An 18,362-nucleotide genomic window follows, 5' to 3' on the forward strand; every position below is an offset into this window, starting at 1 on the left:
TCGTTTCAAATTAAAAAAAAAAAAAAAAAAAAAAAAAAAAAAAAAACCGACAGCAATCTTACTGTTGATAGGACTTTTTTGGTTTGTTTTTTCTTTCTTTCTCCATACCCATTCAGCTGCAGCGGCCGCATGGAGGCGCCGCCGCGCTCCAGCCTCTTGTGCGCGGAGCCCGCCTCTGTCCGGTTGTGGCCCGGATGCTCGGCCGCCAGTCGCGCGTGGGCGTGGACCAGAGCGAGTCCCAGTGACTTCAAAGACAGACGTGGTCGCGGTGACGTTGGAGCGTGCGCGGACGAAGGCGCTCCCGCCGCCGCAACTCACCATGATGAGCTTCACCCTCTGCGTCACAGGATTGGGCTTGTTGTGCTCTTCTTCGGCCAGAACGCGGGCAAAATGGCTCAGCTGCCAGATGGGACGACCCTCGTGGCTTTCCATCGACAACTGCACGCGCCAGAGGGAAAACGTCAACATCAAACAGCAAAGACCCCCGACAAGGCTTGGGGAGGAAGAAAAATGCATTGCAGAGAGTTGAGAGCTCCTGAGAAGTTGACCACCAGGGAATCAGGATTCCCCCGCACAGTGAAACTCCTCTACGACGAAACCTACATGGGCGAAAATAACCCCGAGTGTGAAAAAGTGTTCACGCACGAAAGCCATTCCCACTTTTCTGCTCCCCCTACGACAAAAAGTCCCCCTGTTCCGTTATACGAAATCTTGTTCTCTGCTCTCGCCTCGCGACGAGGTTGACTACAACGAAAACAAGCCTTCGGCAAAAATCGAATCCGACCTCGGCATGCCACGGCGGCCTCCACTGCTTCGTTCGGAAACGGCAACAGCAACCACCACACTGGTTCACACGTGCGCAGTAGTACAGGAAGTATTTGTTTCAGACGCGGCGCGAACGTTGCGTTGCTAAAATGGCGACAAAACGGACCTTCGCATACCAAGGAGTTAAGAAAAGAAAAGCTGTAACGCTTGAAGACAGGACAAAGCTCATAAAAAATGAGAGATGGAGGAAGCAAAATAAAAGACATGATGCAAGAAATTGATGTAAGTGAAAGTAAATGCCGATGCTAAATTTCTTTCCCTTTTTTTCCTTTCTACGCTGGCTATATGAAGTGGCAAGTAAGTGTATGCTCATACTTATGCACTATTGGAATAAAAATAAAAAGTACACAGACGTTTTTTGTGTGTGTTCCGTGATTAGGTCTAATTTGCTACAGTGAAAAGTCCCCTGTTGTGAAAAACTTCTTGCCGCAAACATGATTTCGTCGTAGAGGAGTTTCATTGTACAATCAAACGGTTACGTCGCTGTGCACATGGATGACAAGTTCCCAAGTGGCCGGAAAATATTGAAAGGAAAATTATCATCATTTTCGAAGCGCAAAAACAGAAGACAAAGAGTCATAACATTACAGGAACAAATAGTCTTAACGGGCGGCACGTGAGGAAGAACGATCGAAGAAAAAAAAAAAAAAAATCTGCCTAAACTCCGGAGTTTATTTTATGAAAGCGAAAAAAATATCTTTGACACCTATCGAAGCTGTGAAATTGGATTTCCCACGCTTCCACTGAAATTGCAATTTGGATCAGATCTGGATCCGAGCAGGTTTCAGAGCAGACGCACACGGAGGACGCGGGCCGGATGCGACACGGATGGAAGTGAACCTTCTATTCACTTTCCAAAAAGCACCGGGAACCATTGGGAGAACAACGTCTGGCGGTTTCAAAAAAAGCTCGCCGGTGTTTTTACTTGCACTCTCCGACAAGGGTGCCCTCGGGCATTTCACCAAATCAAACGGACGAGGCTTCGACGTTCTTGAACGTATCGATGAAATGCAAGACGTTTGACTACCTTTTAACAAAGCGATATTTCGTTCAAGTTGATCAAAGTGACTGTTAACTGTGCACACATGCACTTTTGACCTTTGTTAAATTACAGGCTTCCTATTTTTTTGTCTTCTTTGGGGGGGGGGGGGGAAACCTGCCCCCATTTGTGCCAGGAAGATGCCTGCAAATTGTAACGGGAACAACCTCGAAGCATCCAAACTCCGTCGCCGCAAATGCTCTCTCCTTACTGCGACTCAGACATCCCGGTTGCCATTTTCAGCCACCTCACCTCAAGAACCAGCGAGACGCAAGCGGGGAAGAAGGTCATGAAGACAAAGTAGTTGGCCAGCACCGACATGCAGCCGAAACAGCACATGATCTCCAGCTGCGGCACACCTGGACGACATCCATTCAAGTCGGTGATCTTGAGCGCGTATCATCGCCGGCGGCGGCGGGTCCTACCTGACATGGTGCCGATCCCGATGACCAGACACTCCACCAGAGCATCCAGCGTGAAGGTGGGGCCCAAGATGGCCATGCCCTGGGAGATGTTCTCCCTCACCTCCTCCTAAGGTTACGCACGCACACGCACACGATAAGCCCACCGGCGTTCAGGCTCCCTGCGTGAAGAGGACGCGCGTCGCACTAGGCGCATTCACCTGAGAGTTGCTGCTGAGGGCAAACTTGGCCAGCGTGCAGGCTTTGGACAGGTCGATGAGGAGGAGGAAGAAAGGGAGCGCTTCGCTGGGGGAGCGAGAGGACCGTGTTGGAACCACATTGCCTCCGAGGGATTCGGGGAGGGTTTCCCCGCTTGACTTTGAGCGGTCATAGGTCGCGTTCATGTTTCAAAAAGTTTTGAAACACACACAATCTATCCATCTATGGTATTGCAACGGGTGTGTCAACCTTTTATGTACAAAAAAACGACCGGTACAGTATTTATTATGATTTTTTTTGGGGGGGGGGGGGGGTTCTAAAACATAAAAAATGACTAACTTTGGGAATTTTCCAAATTAGGGCCTGACCTGAAGTAAAGTTAACTGCAGGCACACATCCAAAAATGTGAATATCATGAAAGTTGATTTAGTTCCGTGACACGATTCAAAAAGTGAAACTTGTGTCATCCATACATTCATGGATGGGAGGATGAGCACCTGCATGACCAATGGGGACGACTTACTTGAGACCGGTCAGCTCTCTGCCGAAGAAGTGGATGACGACCGAGCTGAAAACAAAACTGGAGAATAATGTAAATAAGCCGGCAATACCTACCCTCCCCACAAAAAAAAGAAGACAAAAAAAAAAAAGAGTCAGTGAGCTTGAATGGCAGTCCAAACGTCTTCAGAGATGCAAAGGATACCGACCCAGAATGTACTTGGAGCCCAGCTGTCGCAGGTTCCGAAACTGGAAGTAGATGTAAATGAGAGCCGCGCAGCGCGTCACGGTCAGGATGACGGCGTCGCTGCTGCGGCTCGGCTAAAAAGGGGAACGCGCACAATCAGGTTTCGGCCGCTCCCAAACAAAGCCGAGGCCTGAAGAGCGAGCGTCGCCAAAAGCTTCACCTCACGCTCCACTTTGGGACAGTGGTTCCGGCCGCACACGTGGCTGCTGGCGGCCAGGCCGTTCATGGACATGAGGCAGACGGTGAGCGCCAGGGTGCCGACGATCACCTCCCACGGGTGGGCGGCCACCAGCAGGCCGTGGAGGCGGAACAGCCTCGCCAACATGCTCTATGGAAAGACAAACGTCTTGCACTCGGCGGTCGACGGCGAGAGGGAGTCTGCGAGAGTCTGCGAGAGTCCGCTCGCCGATTCAGCCAACGGCGGGCTTTTCTTGAACCTATCCTCTCCTATTTACCGAAAAAGCAAAGTGTCGCTTTGGGGCCGCGAGAACTTAATTGACCAACAAAGTCATGTTTCGCCGCATCTTGTTGCCAAGAAACTACGATGAGGTCAACTGAGCATCTTTATTTTGGACGAAAATTATTGCTTCACCACATCTTGGTCCCAAGGAGCTACGTTGAAGCAAGTTGAGGAGCTTCATTTTGACATCAGTCGTGCTTTGCCATCATCTTGTGGCAACTACTGCAGGTGCCAAGAAACTGTGGTGAATCGACTTAACGGTATTGAGCAAATTACAACACAATACAAAGGGGAGTGTTTCCCCGCGATCTTCCGAAACCTCGGTGCAAGGGAACCGTGAAAATCGTGCTTTTGGATTTTGTACGTTTTTACTCAGCAACCCATTCCCTTCAAGTGAAGTGGCATACTTGTAGTGTTCACACGTAACTGCTGTCCTCAAAATAAGTGTGGCTAGCCACTACTATGGTGAAGTTACAACAGAGGCGAGGTCACGTTCGACGGACAGCTAACACGTCGATTTCCTCTACGTTTCTACACCTAAACACAATTTTAGACAGAATGCCATCCAGTTTGTGGCGTCAACATGAATACACTGCGACAACGCTAACGCTAACGATAAGCTAGCGCCCTGGTGTTAGCATTAGCCGTCCGCCACGCCTACATTTATTACGTCGTACTCGCCGAAAAAAATGTTGTTTGATCGGTACGCGGGGACAACGATCTCTCGAAATAAGCCGGTTAAAAACATACGCACTTGCGGTCACGTTTTCTGGTGCTCAGTGAGTTGTTTCCATGATAACGATCCAACGTCCCGTCCGCGTCGGTGTCGGTTCGCTGTCTTCGTCAGTATGAGGAGCCGGAGCTGATACTGTAACCCGGAAGTGAATACGCAACCAAGCATACGTCACTTGCTGCGCGGATTAAAAAGGGGTGGAGCCAACGTCGTCACTTTAAAACAAAGACATGTAAGAGAAACCTAATTACGACAACTGTAGACACCGCCTAAACTAAACGGTCTGTTTGAACACCTCAACCAAAACTGAGGAAAGCGTCCACATATATTCTATATGATCAATTGTAACGTTCCTCGACCTCAGGCGTGCCACCCCGCGTGCCCACTGGATGTTGCTGTTTCTCCACTCATTGGGCGGATTACAAGCGGACAGAAAAGCCATGAAAAGGATCAAACAAAATCTCATCAATTGACGTGCAGCACATGCGTGCACCTTACCAAAACCACCACTAATATAAGTCCTACGTGCAGAGTGGAAATATTGCGCCGAAATCAAAGCGATGAAGTGAAAGTGAGGTTTATGAATTGGAATTGTTCAGAGGTTTTTTTTTTTTGAGCAATCCGAATTGGATTATTTTTAAGAATTTACCATATTAAAAAAACGGAATGACGAGAAACCAAAAAAATGACTGGCTGAAAAATACTGACAAATTGGGAGGGGGGGGGTGCATTCATTTGGGGAGATTTTAATCTTGGCAATGAGTAAGGTTAAATCGGAGGTTGAGAAAACGAAGACTCCATTTCAGAAGGTGAGGGTAATCCACCAAAAATTGTTGGCCAACCGCCAAAAGATAACCGATTAAGACCACGTCAACTCGCAGGACTGCAGGCGACTTGTTTTGGTTTCAACCCTTCGCCTATCTCTGGAAAATTCGCGCGCGCGCGCACACACACACACACACACACACACACACACACACCGCAACACTGCCAAAGAGAGCGGAGCAATACTCACAGGCACGTATTCTTGGAAATGATTTTGGTGGTTTCGGCAAAAAGAAGTTTGTTGACAAGTCCAAGTCTTGTTGTCGTTGTCCTCTGACGCGCACATGTCCCCTTCGTCCCTCAGCCCGACCTCCGGCGGCCGTCCTCTTTGGACTCCACCTCGAAGAGGAGTTGGCCGTCTGGCCGATGACCACGACTGCGGCCGGCCCGCCGCTCTGCGTTGACGCGCCTCAGATCAACTTTCACTCGCGTCACCTCGACTGATACTCTGCCGAGTGGTGGAAACAACTAAACGCGGTCCGCGCCACGTTGTCAATTCCGCTTGGAGGCGTTCGCGAAGCAGGCGGTCCGAGGTTGATAACGGCCTTGACGTCGATGCTCATTTCTATTCGCGCACGGATGGCGTTTCCTATACCGCGTTAGCGTTGAGCCGGCAGACTTTGGTTCGGCCAAATCACAAGGTTTGGTTGAACACGATGCCGTTTAAATACACAATGTTTTCCTTAGCCCACCCGACGACGTTTTGGATTCAATCTCGGCATTAAATGAGCGGCCTTTCGTGAGACAAAACGATGGGCTTTGCTTGAACATGCAGTGTGAACCGCCGCGTTCGACATTTACAATGTGCAAAAAAAAAATGGCTTGGATTCATCAAACTGTTTTCCCCCTAAAAGTGGTTACATCAAAGGTATTTATTGCACTCATCAAAAGAAATGATTTATGGTTGATCAAATACACAATATGATGAAAAGCTCTTTTCCATCTACACTGGACCCCCTGCATGAATTCACCTATTTGCGATTTTTTTGGGAGGGGGAGAACCATCCCCTTTGATGAGCATTTCTGTTTACCTGATACTCCTTATTGAGTTTTTTTTTTTTTTTTGGTAATGAATGGAATGTGTGTGTGTGTGTGTGTGTGCGTTTGTGTGTGGACAAGCATGAGACTGTTAACGAATAAAGCCTGGCTCATTGGCTAATATGATTCGCCTCCATTGCTTGCCAAGGCAGTAAACAGAGTTGGAGGGAAGGAAAACATGTATGTGTGTTCACGTGTGTGTGTGTGTGTGTGTGTGTGTGTGTGTGTGTTGGGGGAGGAACAGAATGGAGGGTGCAGTGATTTATAACATCAACTCTTGCTTGCGCCTTCTCTCCCGTAGCAGGGCCACAAACACATCCATTACAAAAGTACTGATGGTAATGGCAATTGTGTGTGTGTGTGTGTATGTGTATGGGGGGGGGGCACTAGAGTGAGGGCACACCTTTGTGTGTGAGTGTGCACTGCCGTGATAATCACACACTGCTGGCTGAATGGGAGCTGAAGGTTACTGAGGGTCTTTCCCATAGAAGTGTGTGAGTGCATGTGTGTGTTTTTAGACTCAAGAGATTCAGGTGAAGCTCCAACCCAACCCCCCAACCCCCTCCCCGCTTCATTTAGCAGTCATTCATGTTTGTTTACACTGGGCAGGGACGAGTGAGTCACTTTGGAGCGTCGGGATGCAAGCATCGAGTCATCAAACTGTGCAGCCATATTCAACCAAAACGGAATAACGACAATGTTCTCTCTCTCTTGCTCTCTCTCTCTCTGTATATACATATATATATAGAGTATATATGTATATATATATATATATATACATATGTATGTATGTGTGTGTGTGTGTGTGTAATCCTGTCAGTGTTTGAAGGAGCACTAAATATTGCCAAAATGACCATAAAATTGTTGCTTCAAATCAAAATTGTTGCCTTCTTGTGTCCATCGGGCACGGTGTCTTGCGATTTTATTTTGTGAGTCTACTCGTGGTAGATTTGCCTTTCAAATTTCATGCTGCTAGGTTAAAAAAATGTAAAACAAACCAAAAAAAATCAACCAAAAAGCTTGAGATCAATTTGACTTTTGAAAGGAAATGGTCAAAGTGAGCAAAAAACAGCCACTTCAAAGCAAATTTGCGATCGACCGTGCCTTCTCAGTCATGGATCATTTGAGTTTTTCTTGGGTTTACTTTTGGCCGACATAGCTACCAAATTTCACGGTTATACATGAAACTGGATTTGAGGGTGGATTTCAAGAAACAAAAACAACAACAACAACTCAAGAAAAGTTCACTTTTAGTCGAAAGGGCTCAAAATAACCCTAAAATAACTTTCAAATGAAAACGCTAGACTTCCAGTGTCTTTTACGGTCTGGCTTCTCCAAGCATGTTTTGCGGGTCTACTGATGACAGACATGACGACAAAATTGACCAAAATGGCCTTTTCATAGCACAATGGCATACTTCATGTCTTATTTCGAGTATATGGCCTTTTGAGACTTTTTTTTTTTTTTTTGTGGCTTCACTCATGACAGACGTGCCTCCCAAATTTCATCACGTTGCTAAGTGAAACTTGGGGGTGCCGAACCCCCAAAAAAAGAAATAAAAAAAAATCATCCGATGGGACACAGTGTGATGGTCTGCATCCTGACCGCGTATTTCTCGTTTATTCTGACTTTCTGGGAAGCGGCAGTGATCCAATTTGGTGGGGGAAGCGGGGGCAAGACCTCTTGAAAGAAGCGTCTGGAGAAGGGACGGCTGGATGCTGAAGATTACGTCGGCCTTCTCCGCGCGTGCGCGTGCGCGTGCGCGTGTCTCTCCTCTCACATTAGGCTTTACATGAAAGGCAGTCAGGTGGAAAATGAGTGCGGACCTAAGCCGTGCCGTCCACCCACCTGGCCCACAGTGAGGGGATGAGGAGGGCGCGGAGAAAATGAAGAGGAAGGGACGCTGCATGGGGGGGGTTGGGGAACTGAAGAAAATGCACCGACTTTTTTTTTCTTACTATTCCCATCACTGCAGATAAAAAAAAAAAAATTAAAAATGAAATCCATAAATACGTCTCTGGCATGGAGGATCTAATGAGGTGGACGATCATCTTTCAAATACACGTGATGGAATTAAATTGGGAGATTCATAATTCAAATCCTATGAGTGTAAATATTTCATGAATATGAATTCATATTGTCTTCCTCCTGACAAAAAAAAAATCTTAAATTTCACGTTTGCTTTCAAGACTTTTTAACAAATATGAATGCAGTTCACTGGAGACAAAACTTGTCGTCGTTGTTGGCTTAGGTCAGCAAAATACAGATGCTATTTTTTTGAACAAGAAGATTGACAGAAGTTTCTTTGACGAGTCAAAATGGTCTTATCGTCGGTGTTGGGTTAGCTAGAGCAAAACAAGTGTTAGTTTAGTTCACGAGTCTGAAATTTTTACTGGTTGACTGACGGGATTCATTCATGTTTAAAAAAATTGGATTCGTCTTGGATTGTTTTTTTTTTTTTTTGCGTTAAGAAAAGAAATGGTTTTGATGTTTAAATACCCCACATTCGATTCACTGAAGACAAAAGTGGCAAACTAATACCAACACTAATTGAAGTCATTGATCATGTTTTTGTATGTGGACGTTGCTCCCTGATATGTTCAAGTCTTTCCTACTTTAGAACCTGTTGAAGGTGTCTTCCAAGATAAAAAAAAAAGCGACCGTCCAGCTAACTAAAGACTTGACTTTTCCCTGATAAGGCAGCACGCATTCAGTTGAGTTTCGCCAACGCCAAGGATGCTTTCAATCTGTCTTTTAAATCAAAAATCGAAAAAAAAAATGTTAAAAACCTTCAAGTTGGAAGAGACAGGTTTTATTACCAGCGCTATTTACATAGAAATAAGACAAGCCGTCCAACGTGCACGCGCACACGCGCACACCGCACAGCCATCCACCCGCTCATGGAGACGTCCAAGGAGATTGGAGTCCACCAGCAAAGAAAAGAAAAGAGTTGACCGTGTCGGGAGGAATGAACTGGGAAATGCTCACTGGAGCCGAGAGGCGGGCGGCGCACACTAGGTGGCGCTTGAGGCCCGACGATGGGGGAGGGGGGCGGGGTCACGGCGCAGTCGAGGAGGTACGGAGGGGGTGCGGTGTGCGGTCCACCACAGATGTTGCGTGGCCCCTCTTTTGTCGGCCCCCTTTAAGAGGCGGGAGACCTCAGCTGTTGAAGGAGATTCTCTATTATGGCTTCAGTGTGCTTTTGAAAATCATTTCCATTAAAACATGTCTTGTGAAAAAGGGAGCCGAACAAAGGGAAGGTCGGCCGCAGGCGGCCGCGACAATCAGGGCCGCCCGAGTGTGCGTGCGCGCGCGTGCGTGCGTGTGGGAATAAAGGCGGAGACGCTCTTGTTTTAACATCTGATCATCGTGTCGTGGTAGAAAGGTGCAGGCGCACGTCATCCGCTTCCTTCAAATGATCCGCCGCGCACGTTTCCTCCGTTCGCCACCATTTCACGCCATTGCTCCAAAAATGTGCATTTCCTCGCGAGAACGTCACCCAAAGCGGGTGAACCGGCAGTCCCAACGCCGAGCGTCGCAAAGGGTGCGGGCCCTTGGCGGCTTCTTTAGGGCCGGCGCGTTGGGTCAAAGTGACCCAAACCCAAATCGCGTTGACCCGGGATTTCAGCCCTCGGCCCTGTGTCCAAAAGCACCAACAATATTTTGTCCGTCCAATTTCAAGCCGCGATAAAACGGTCCAAAACGGCGCCCAAATCCAAATTTCAACCCACCCGATTTGTTGCTGGGCCCGGATAATGAAGCCGCCCTTCGATAACGGGAAGCCCATCCGCTCCAAATCCAAGCGCTGCGAGAAAGAGCTCGGCCTCTTTGGCCGTGCATTTGCCCCAAACAGCAGTGCGTCTTTGCAATCCGTATGCGGTGGCAGGCAGAAGACGAGCTGGCGCAAGGTGCAAAATTTACTCGAGTGTCCGTCTTGATGGAAGTATGCTAATTGCCCTGCGCGTTCGCCCTTTCATATTCACAAATGTGAGTTTGGTTTCACCGTCTGAGCATTTTGGTTTCAAAATCAAATCCCCCAAAAGTCATTTTCCACCGGTGAGCACGTCGGGCTCACAGGAGGCGGGGTTGGATTTGTGTGGAGTTGGCACGCCCCCCCCCCCCCGGGTGCCCGGCTTTCCTCCCGCACTCGGAAAACGTGACCGCAAAGTGGATCCATCGCTCCAAATCGGGGCGAGGGAACTCGGGTTCCTCGAGAGCCGTCTCCTGCCACTGTTCCATCCTTCCCTACACCAACGCACCCGATTCAAACCATCAGCGGATCAGCGAGCTCCGGAGAAGCCCGAGACGATCGCGATCAATTCAATCGGCTGCGTTGGATTAGGGAGAGCTCGAAAACAGGCAGGGCGCGGCTCTCGGGGAAGCCGAGCTCCCTCCCCCTGCTCTAAATGCTCCCGAGGTGTGATTGGGAGCGTCTGCGTGTGCCCCGCGATCGCCTGGCAACCGGTTGAGGGTGCGCCCCGCCTCCTGCCCCAAGTTGGGCCGGGATAGGCGACCCTCCTGAGAAAAGCGGCGCGCGTCGTGGCTGCGTGATGAAACGAATGATGTGAAAAGGTTCGGGGATACTCGTCTGTCCTAGATTTAGGCTTGAAAGCACAGGTGGCGATCTCAAGGCCGGGGCTGGGGGGAACGCTGGTTAAGGTATGGGATGCGGGACAGGGAGGAGAGAGTGGCAGTCGGTCCGCCCTCATCCTAGGCGGGGTGCGCGTTGCGTTGAAACAAAGCACGCTCAACGTGCGTCGAAAGCAACGTTGAGGTCTCGCGGCCTCAAAGCGCGCCGGCGGCAGCGGCCGCGCCGGCGAAGGCATCCCGGCCGGCCCTACCGTCGTGACGCACGCCTCCGAGGCTCCAAATTAGCGGCTACGCGGTGGGAACGCGGCTACAAAGGGCTGACAAGTTTGGCTTTCGGATGCAAGAAATGAACTCGACGGAAAGGAAAGTCCCTTTCGGGTTGCTTTTGACAGGACGCAATCGGTTCAAAGCCTTCGTTGCCAATGGCCGGAGTCCGGCATTCCGGGAAAGCCGGCGGAGGACGCGCCCCCGCAGCGTGGGCGGGAAGCCGGTCTCGGCCGCCCGTCCAGGGCTTCACCAGGCCCCGGCCTCGCCCATCTCGGGGCCTTGGTGGGACATGGGGGCGCTGTAGCTGGAGTTACTGGCCAGGGAGAAAGGAGGGCTGGGCCCGCCCCCGTACGCCTCCCCCGCCGCCGCCGGCTGCAGGGAGCCCGGCTCGGGACTGGGCGTCTCGGCGTGGGAGATCATGTCCGTGAACCTTTGGTCGTCCGAGGGGAGGTGGCCCGAGCCCTCCAGGGCCCCGGGCCCCGAGCCCAGGATGTAGGGGGAGTCGGCGGGCGACTGGGCCTGCGACGACGGGGGACCGTGCGGGAAGAAGTCGTAGTTGCCGCCCGCTCCGTAGTAGTCGCCTTGGTACTCTGCGGGACAAAAGCACAAGGCGTTACGGCCACGTCGCTCGCTCGCTCGCTCACTCGCGGTCACGTCAAGGACATTGCCGAGGATGCCGTCGCCGCTGACGTTACGGGTCCGGAGAACGTCGGCCACTACGTTCCTTTCGAGGCCATCGAGTGACGATGATGTCACAGATGTTCTCCGCGACATCAAAGACACCGCGGATGCCGTTGCTGACGATGTTGCGCTCAAGACACGTCCATGACGGGGTTTTTTTTCATGACGCGTGATCGTCAACGATGCGTTCTCGGGATGAATACATCGGCGACGACAGCAAAGACCCACTCAGTGACATCACTGAGCGCCACGTGGTCAGCGATGCCGTCAGACATCGGTCGTCAAGAACCTCAAAAAGATGGCGTCGGCGTCGAGCGCGTTGTCATCAATGAGCGTCGTCTTCTTCCCGACTCGGTCCATCCCATCCCATCCCATCCATCCGCGATCTCTCCTTCCGGTCCTTGTCTCGTCAACGGCGTGCCATCCATCTGTCTTGCGTTCATCCTTTGTCGTTGGAAGCACGAGCCCAGCTGCTGACTCTTGTATTCTTCTCGTTTCGCCCAACCGTCCGTCCGTCCGTCCGCCCATTCCGCCTCTCCGGCCGCTCGCGTGTTTCCTCGGTTGGTGCGGACGCAAACACTCGACACCGTGTATTCCTAGCGCAGATGTCTCCGCGTGAACAAAGCGCACGCAAACAGCCTCAGGCTCCACCTCTGCCCAACTTTTTGCAGGGGTAATATGATGATGAATTGTTCTTCATTTTCACACCGCAACAGTTGACTGCGAAGCTGTGTTGAATGGAAATCAAGGAGCCACCTTGAGAAGAGGCAAAGAGCTTGCGTTGCAGGCAGTGTGCGGGTTGGGGGCGTCGCGTGCACACCCGCACCCACACCCACACCCGCACCCGCAAACAAACGCACGCACGCAGACCCACGCGACGAGCGAGCCGGCCGGCCTCAGCGGCGCCTCAAAGGGGCCGCCTGAAAAGCGGCGGCGGTGGCGGCGGCGGGTGAAGAAAAGGAGGGAGCCGACAGCGGAAGATGACGGCTTTGTCCTCACCCTGCACGGACACTCCTTCAAGACTTGAAATTGTCTTCAATGTTCACAACAACGACAACACCACCTACATGGGGTTCACTGGGGACGAAAACCTGTCTTTGATGTTTCTAAACACACACGTGCGTGAAATTGGTCGCAGACAAAATTGTCTTTGCTGCTGACAAAAAGACGGACGTTCGGGTCACTCCAATTCCGCTGTCTTCCATTGACAAAAGCACGTATGGTCTTTGACGCTGAGCAAAACATGAGCGCCGAGGACCAAACCGAATTTGCAAAAGGCAGCGTCATTTCATCAAAGACGGGCTTGTTGTTGATGTTTCCAAAAAAAAAAAATGTCCATTTCTTTCAAGGTCAGTGCGGTCTTTGAAGTTGAGACAAATGTCCAGTTTGTTTGAGAGGACGCTCCATGGGAGGAGGAACGGAAACAAAACGAAAGCCCTCATCCGTTAGCTTGAGGAGAAGGAAATCATTTCTGGGACCTGGACGAAAACGTGACATTCGTCAGACGAAATGTTTTGAAGCGCGTGCGTATGCGTCTGCGCGCTGGAAGCGGCAGGCTGAAGAAGAGTTTCTTCCAGCGGGCGGTCAGGAGACTCACCTCCCCCCGAATGGACGTGGACAGCGCCTCGAAGAAAAGACGGACTCGTCTTTCATGTGGGCAAAGATGGGATGCGAAGCCAGCGCTCCGGTTCCTGCCCCCGACCGAGACCCCAAGACTGGCCTCCCCCGCCTTCCCGTCAGAAAAAGCGCCCGCCGTTCCATCTGAGCGAGCGGCGTCAAAAGCCTTTTCTGCCCGATTTGTTGACAAAGAGACGGCGCGCCATAAACAGGTTCATCCTCTCGGTCGTGGTAGGAGACCGCGACACAACACTAAAGAGGGCTTGGGTTTTCTGGGGGGCGTTTTTTGGTGCGGCGGCACGGCGCCTCCGGAGCGGGGGGGCCCTTGCGCCTGGACATCGGCTTCCGCGTTGTCGGTCGCTAAGAGTTCGGGGGTTTTGACGGCGAGTGGTACTGACCGCCATAGTAGCCGAAGGCGGCCGGTCCCAAGATGTCCGGGTCCTCCAGCCGGCCCCCCAGGGTCCTCATCCTCCTCGGGCCCCGAAAGAAGGCGTGTCTGCGGGCCCCCAAAGCGCTGAGCTGCTTCATCCGCCGCTCCTTGGATCTTCGGTTCTGGAACCACACCTGCCACAGAGTCGCGGTCATCGCCACGACGAAGACCCGCTTGTCGGCGACGCTTACGCCAAACGCACGCCGGGCTCGGCGAAAGGCGCGACGCCGCCGGCGGTGTTCGCGAAAGCCCGAAGGCGCCAAGCGAGAGGTTCGCCCGAGAGCAAAGCGTCTTCGACGTCAAGGCGGAAGCGGACCTTTCCCCGTTGACGCAAACCTCGGGTTCTCCGCAGGCGCCGTTCGAGACGCGACCGACGCGGCTTCGCCGACGAGCCATTTTAGGTGACGTTTCGATTCCGACATCGTACAGGTTCACGCGAGCGAGAAAGGACGCGTTGCGCAACGTGTCGGCCGTTGAAGCGTTTCCTACGAGATCCCGTCGGGATGAAGATCGAGATTCTTTGCGATTCCGCGGCGGACGATTGTCGCCGTGCCGTGTGTGGTTCGAACGTGAGATCTAAATTTGGCAAATCATCGGCTCAAACGGAGCTCGGATGGCCAAGGAAGGAAGCGCCCTCTCGTCTGGAGGGGATTCCTTGCCAACGCGTCACGTGTCCTCCCGGAATCCGATAGATTTCAAAGTAAAAACGCGCTTGAAACCAAGTCGAACGCGTCGCCCTTCTTTGCTTCCTCGCGGACAATCCGAGCGGCAAACGGCGTCTTGCTTTGGGCGGCGCTGCGGAATCACGCGGGGTCGCAGCGGCGGAGGGCCACGCACGGAGGCGACACCTGCTAACTGAGAACAATCGTGGAGGTGTTGTTGGGAACATTTGGATGGAAATGCTCTCGCTCCCCTCCAGAGACGCAGATTACGCTCTCGTGCGCACGCCGGGGAGGCGTTGCTATTCAACACCAGCAGCTAGACACCCAAACGCAGCCCCCGTTTTGGCTCGGGTCAGCCTACACGCGCACGCGCACACACAGAGGCCGTGTTGGGGAGGGAGGGATGGCTGGCTGGCTGGCTGGCTGGGAGAACACGCTGATGGATGTGCGAGCAAGGATGGATGGAGGGAGGGGGGGAGATGCACTCGTGCACAGCCGATGTGCGTGTGTGTGTGTGAGACAAGTGTCTCTCACACACACACACACACACACACACGGAACAGAGGTGGACGAATGACCGGATCAATGTTTTTCCTTCCAATCCAACAAGTGAATGATTTGGATGCGCAATAACCTCAAAGATTTTGCGCCGCCAACTTCACGTGAGGAGGGAAACTTCACAATGACACTTTCCGACGACAAGAAACAGCCTGAAACGGTTTTCCTTGCCCGTCAAACGTCAAAAGGTGTCCTGCTCCTCAAAATGGGAATACGGGCTTCCTGCCTATGACATTGACTCTATTCGATATACATCACAATTTCCAAGATGGGGAAGACAACCAAAGATTTTCGAGGTACGAACGTGACGATGACGTCACCTCAAGAAAAAGTGTTCACAGATGATATTTTTTAATTGTGAAAAATGTCTTTTTTTCCCTCTAGAGTCCAGGAACGAGTTCTCGCGAGTCATATTTCTCTCTCTCTGCCCCCCCAAAACACACACACACACACACACACACACACACACACACACACACATGTGTGAGACAAGTGTCTCTCACACACACACACACACACACACACGGCACAGAGGTGGGAAAAAAGAGAGGGTGGGGGCCATATGTAAATGTGTGAAATCAGCGCTAATCACAGCCAGCGCACAAAAAGCCACATCACACTTGGCAGCGATGGCGCTAATCATCCCGACGTCGTGCAAGCCCAGACACGCGCGCTCGCCCGAGTGGATGCTCGTGTGTGCGTGAAAACGCGCGCGCGCGCGCAGGCAGGAAGGGTTCCAGCCTGCGCGCGTGGCCCTCAGCTAAAACAAGACCACCACCTACGACTAATTTCACGGCTGTGTGACTGAAACAAACACGCGGAAAAAAACAAAAATCACACGTATCGCGTCGCCATTGTGTGTGTTTTTGTCTAGCCTGGTGTGTCGATGTTAATTGGGGGGGGGGGGGGAAGAAAAAAAAAACAAGCCGACGACGAAAATGGGAAGCCTGCGGGCACGGAGATGGAGGAAGGAAGGAAGGAACAAGCAAATAAATGCGCTCCGGCAAAGGTCAAAAATCTGGAGAGGCAAACAAAAGTATTGGGACGCCGCGATTGACGACGTCGTTGAGTAGCGGCGTCAAGTGCGCCGGCATGATCGGAAAGCCCGCCGAGAAGAATTCCCGCACGGGAATCCGATTGTCTTTTGCGCAATTCGCCGACCTCAAGCGGGCCCACGGGGACATTTTGCGCTCTCCTTTCAAATCAATTCTTGCGGAGCATTTTTTTTTCCAAATCAGCCCGAAATGTCAACGCCGTACAAAAGCGACGCTTTTCACCTTCGACCAAAAAAAAAAAGAAGAAGAAGAAATAAGACACTTGGCTTTAATTCCAACGCTCGGGGCGTCAAAGTGGCAATTTTCGTTTTGTATTCGTACGGCAGGATGGCGTCACTTTTTTTTTTTCGTGCTCAAAGCGTGCATCAACATTCCAGGAGTAGAAACGTCAATATCGATCACGTTCACGGGCTTTTCAACCTTTTATGACTGAACATTTTGATTTGAATTTTTTTTTTTTTTCATGACAGTGCGACGTTCAAAGAGAAAATGATTCCTTCAAAGCATGCGGCCAAATGTCACACTTTCCATCATTTTCTGCAAGGTGGGCTTCTGTTCGAAAAACAAAAACGTGCAGGCGCATCACCACTTCGGCCTGAAACATCGACGTGAATGATGACGTTTTGGAAGATTTGAACCCCACGCGGGGGGAGAGAAAAATCCTGGGTCTCGTTTCAAAGGACGCAGCGACGCGCTCACCCTTTACCGCAAGCGGCCTCAGCGCTCAAACGGACGAGCGTGCACGTCGAGCGTCGATCACGTTTGGGAGAATGTCCGCCTTTTGAAAACACGGCGGTGAGGAAAGCGCGCAGAAAAATGTAAACCGGTCAATGGAAAAAGAGTGCGCCTTCCACAGTCAGACTGCAAAAAAATTTATAATAATAATAATAATAATAATAATCCGGTGGAGGAAGGGACTGGAGCAAACGGCGAATCATGAAAATCTGCGCAGAATGGATGCACATTCGAAATATACTGTATTGGAGAGAAAAAAATACTCCCCCCGCCAAACACACACAATTTGAGCGAAAATAAATGTAAAAAAAAAAAACCCCACACACCGAAATCGGCAAATCCACGGGCGCCAGATGACAAGTATTCGGCTTCCGGTATTCTTTCCCGACTTGTTGGAGTCAAGGTCTCGAAAGCAAAGCGTCTTGAGAAACGACCCCGACTGAACAAAAACCGGAACGGATGTGCGGACGAGTGCGCGCGTCAAATGCCAATCCCATTTTGTGCTTGAAGGAGTTCGGAGGGCAGGCGAAAAGCCCGACGGACGACGCCAAGAGATCGCGCAAGATTTCAAGCGGACGCCAAGGGGCGAAACGAAGCCGACGACTTTTGGCACGAAAAGTTCGGATCCGCTCGTTACCTGGATGACGCGCATGTTGAGGCCGGTCTCCTGCGCCAGCTGCTCCCGGATGTGACGCGTGGGCTTGGGCGTGGCCACGAAAGCGGCCTTGAGGGTCTCCAGCTGCTTGGCCTTGATGGTGGTGCGCGGGCCGCGCCGCTTGGCGCCCGAGTTCTGCTCCTCGTTCTCGATGTTGTTGCCCTCCTTGTCCGACGACGTGCAGTTGTCCGCCTCCTTCAGCTCGTCGTGCAGGCCGCCGCCGTCCTGCGCGTCCGGCGACAGGCTCCGGTCCGTGCACGACGACACTGCGGACGGCGGTCGTCGCGCGTCAAAACAAGAACGAACGCGACGTTCCTTCCCTTTTCAGAACGGCCCCCCCTCCCGGCCTCCCGGAAATAAACGGCAACTGCGCATCGCTCGGACGATTTGGGGGATCGTAATAAGAATTCGTTTGATTTAAAAGCGCCTTTCATGCCACCCAAGGACACTGTACACACAATGAGGAAATACAATATAAAAAAAAAGATTCTATAAAAACAGGACATAAAATGGCAAAACGTGGGAAATGGAAGAATGAAGTGTTGTGGGCAGTCCTGAACAGGTGTGTTTTGAAAAGTCCAATTTTGGAGGTCCGGGGGTAGCTTTGGAGCAGCGCGAGCGACTGAAGGCTCTGGCTCCATGTGTGGGATGTGTTGCGGCTGCCAATATTGACCAGAGGAGGACCCCCCCCCCCCGTGGACCCTGACGCGTAATGACAAGAACAATAGAGTCCTTGGACGTGGAAAACACAAACGTGGCATTGGTTGAGCAGAAATAAAGGTGTTCGACAAATATTAGAGAGAAATTAGATACACACACACATATAT

The 18,362-nt window shown here is 51.5% G+C and overlaps 2 protein-coding genes and 1 long non-coding RNA gene across 4 annotated transcripts in view; 1 reads left to right on the plus strand and 2 right to left on the minus strand.

Moving 5' to 3' along the window:
- LOC109525561 (3-hydroxy-3-methylglutaryl-coenzyme A reductase-like) overlaps positions 1–4,572 on the minus strand; it is a 25,653-nt gene extending 21,081 nt beyond the window's left edge. The window contains exons 1-9 of one of the 2 annotated variants that reach the window (XM_019886139.1): positions 4,444–4,572; positions 3,390–3,557; positions 3,192–3,303; positions 3,008–3,095; positions 2,487–2,571; positions 2,290–2,395; positions 2,117–2,223; positions 319–438; positions 109–245 (exon numbers count right to left, since the gene is read on the minus strand). In XM_019886139.1, coding sequence (XP_019741698.1) covers positions 109–245; positions 319–438; positions 2,117–2,223; positions 2,290–2,395; positions 2,487–2,571; positions 3,008–3,095; positions 3,192–3,303; positions 3,390–3,554 — 920 coding nt within the window. In that variant the 5' untranslated portion in view covers positions 3,555–3,557; positions 4,444–4,572. Of the gene's footprint in view, positions 1–108; positions 246–318; positions 439–2,116; positions 2,224–2,289; positions 2,396–2,486; positions 2,572–3,007; positions 3,096–3,191; positions 3,304–3,389; positions 3,558–4,443 lie in introns of those variants that run through there. The other variant, XM_019886140.1, reaches the window with a different exon arrangement.
- Positions 4,033–18,362, plus strand: part of LOC109525566 (uncharacterized) — a 19,661-nt gene continuing 5,331 nt past the window's right edge. Inside the window, exons 1-2 of the long non-coding RNA XR_002170167.1 lie at positions 4,033–4,133; positions 15,819–15,823. This is a non-coding gene — a long non-coding RNA (uncharacterized LOC109525566). The remainder of the gene's footprint in view (positions 4,134–15,818; positions 15,824–18,362) is intronic.
- The window catches only part of lhx5 (LIM homeobox 5), an 11,068-nt gene continuing 3,153 nt past the window's right edge, over positions 10,448–18,362 (minus strand). The window contains exons 3-5 of the mRNA XM_019886144.1: positions 17,518–17,801; positions 13,839–14,004; positions 10,448–11,732 (exon numbers count right to left, since the gene is read on the minus strand). Coding sequence (XP_019741703.1) covers positions 11,389–11,732; positions 13,839–14,004; positions 17,518–17,801 — 794 coding nt within the window. The 3' untranslated portion in view covers positions 10,448–11,388. The remainder of the gene's footprint in view (positions 11,733–13,838; positions 14,005–17,517; positions 17,802–18,362) is intronic.

The sequence above is a fragment of the Hippocampus comes genome, unplaced genomic scaffold (assembly GCF_001891065.2).
Source record: "Hippocampus comes isolate QL1 unplaced genomic scaffold, H_comes_QL1_v1.1 scaffold699, whole genome shotgun sequence".
In the NCBI taxonomy this organism is placed as follows: Eukaryota; Metazoa; Chordata; class Actinopteri; order Syngnathiformes; family Syngnathidae; genus Hippocampus; species Hippocampus comes.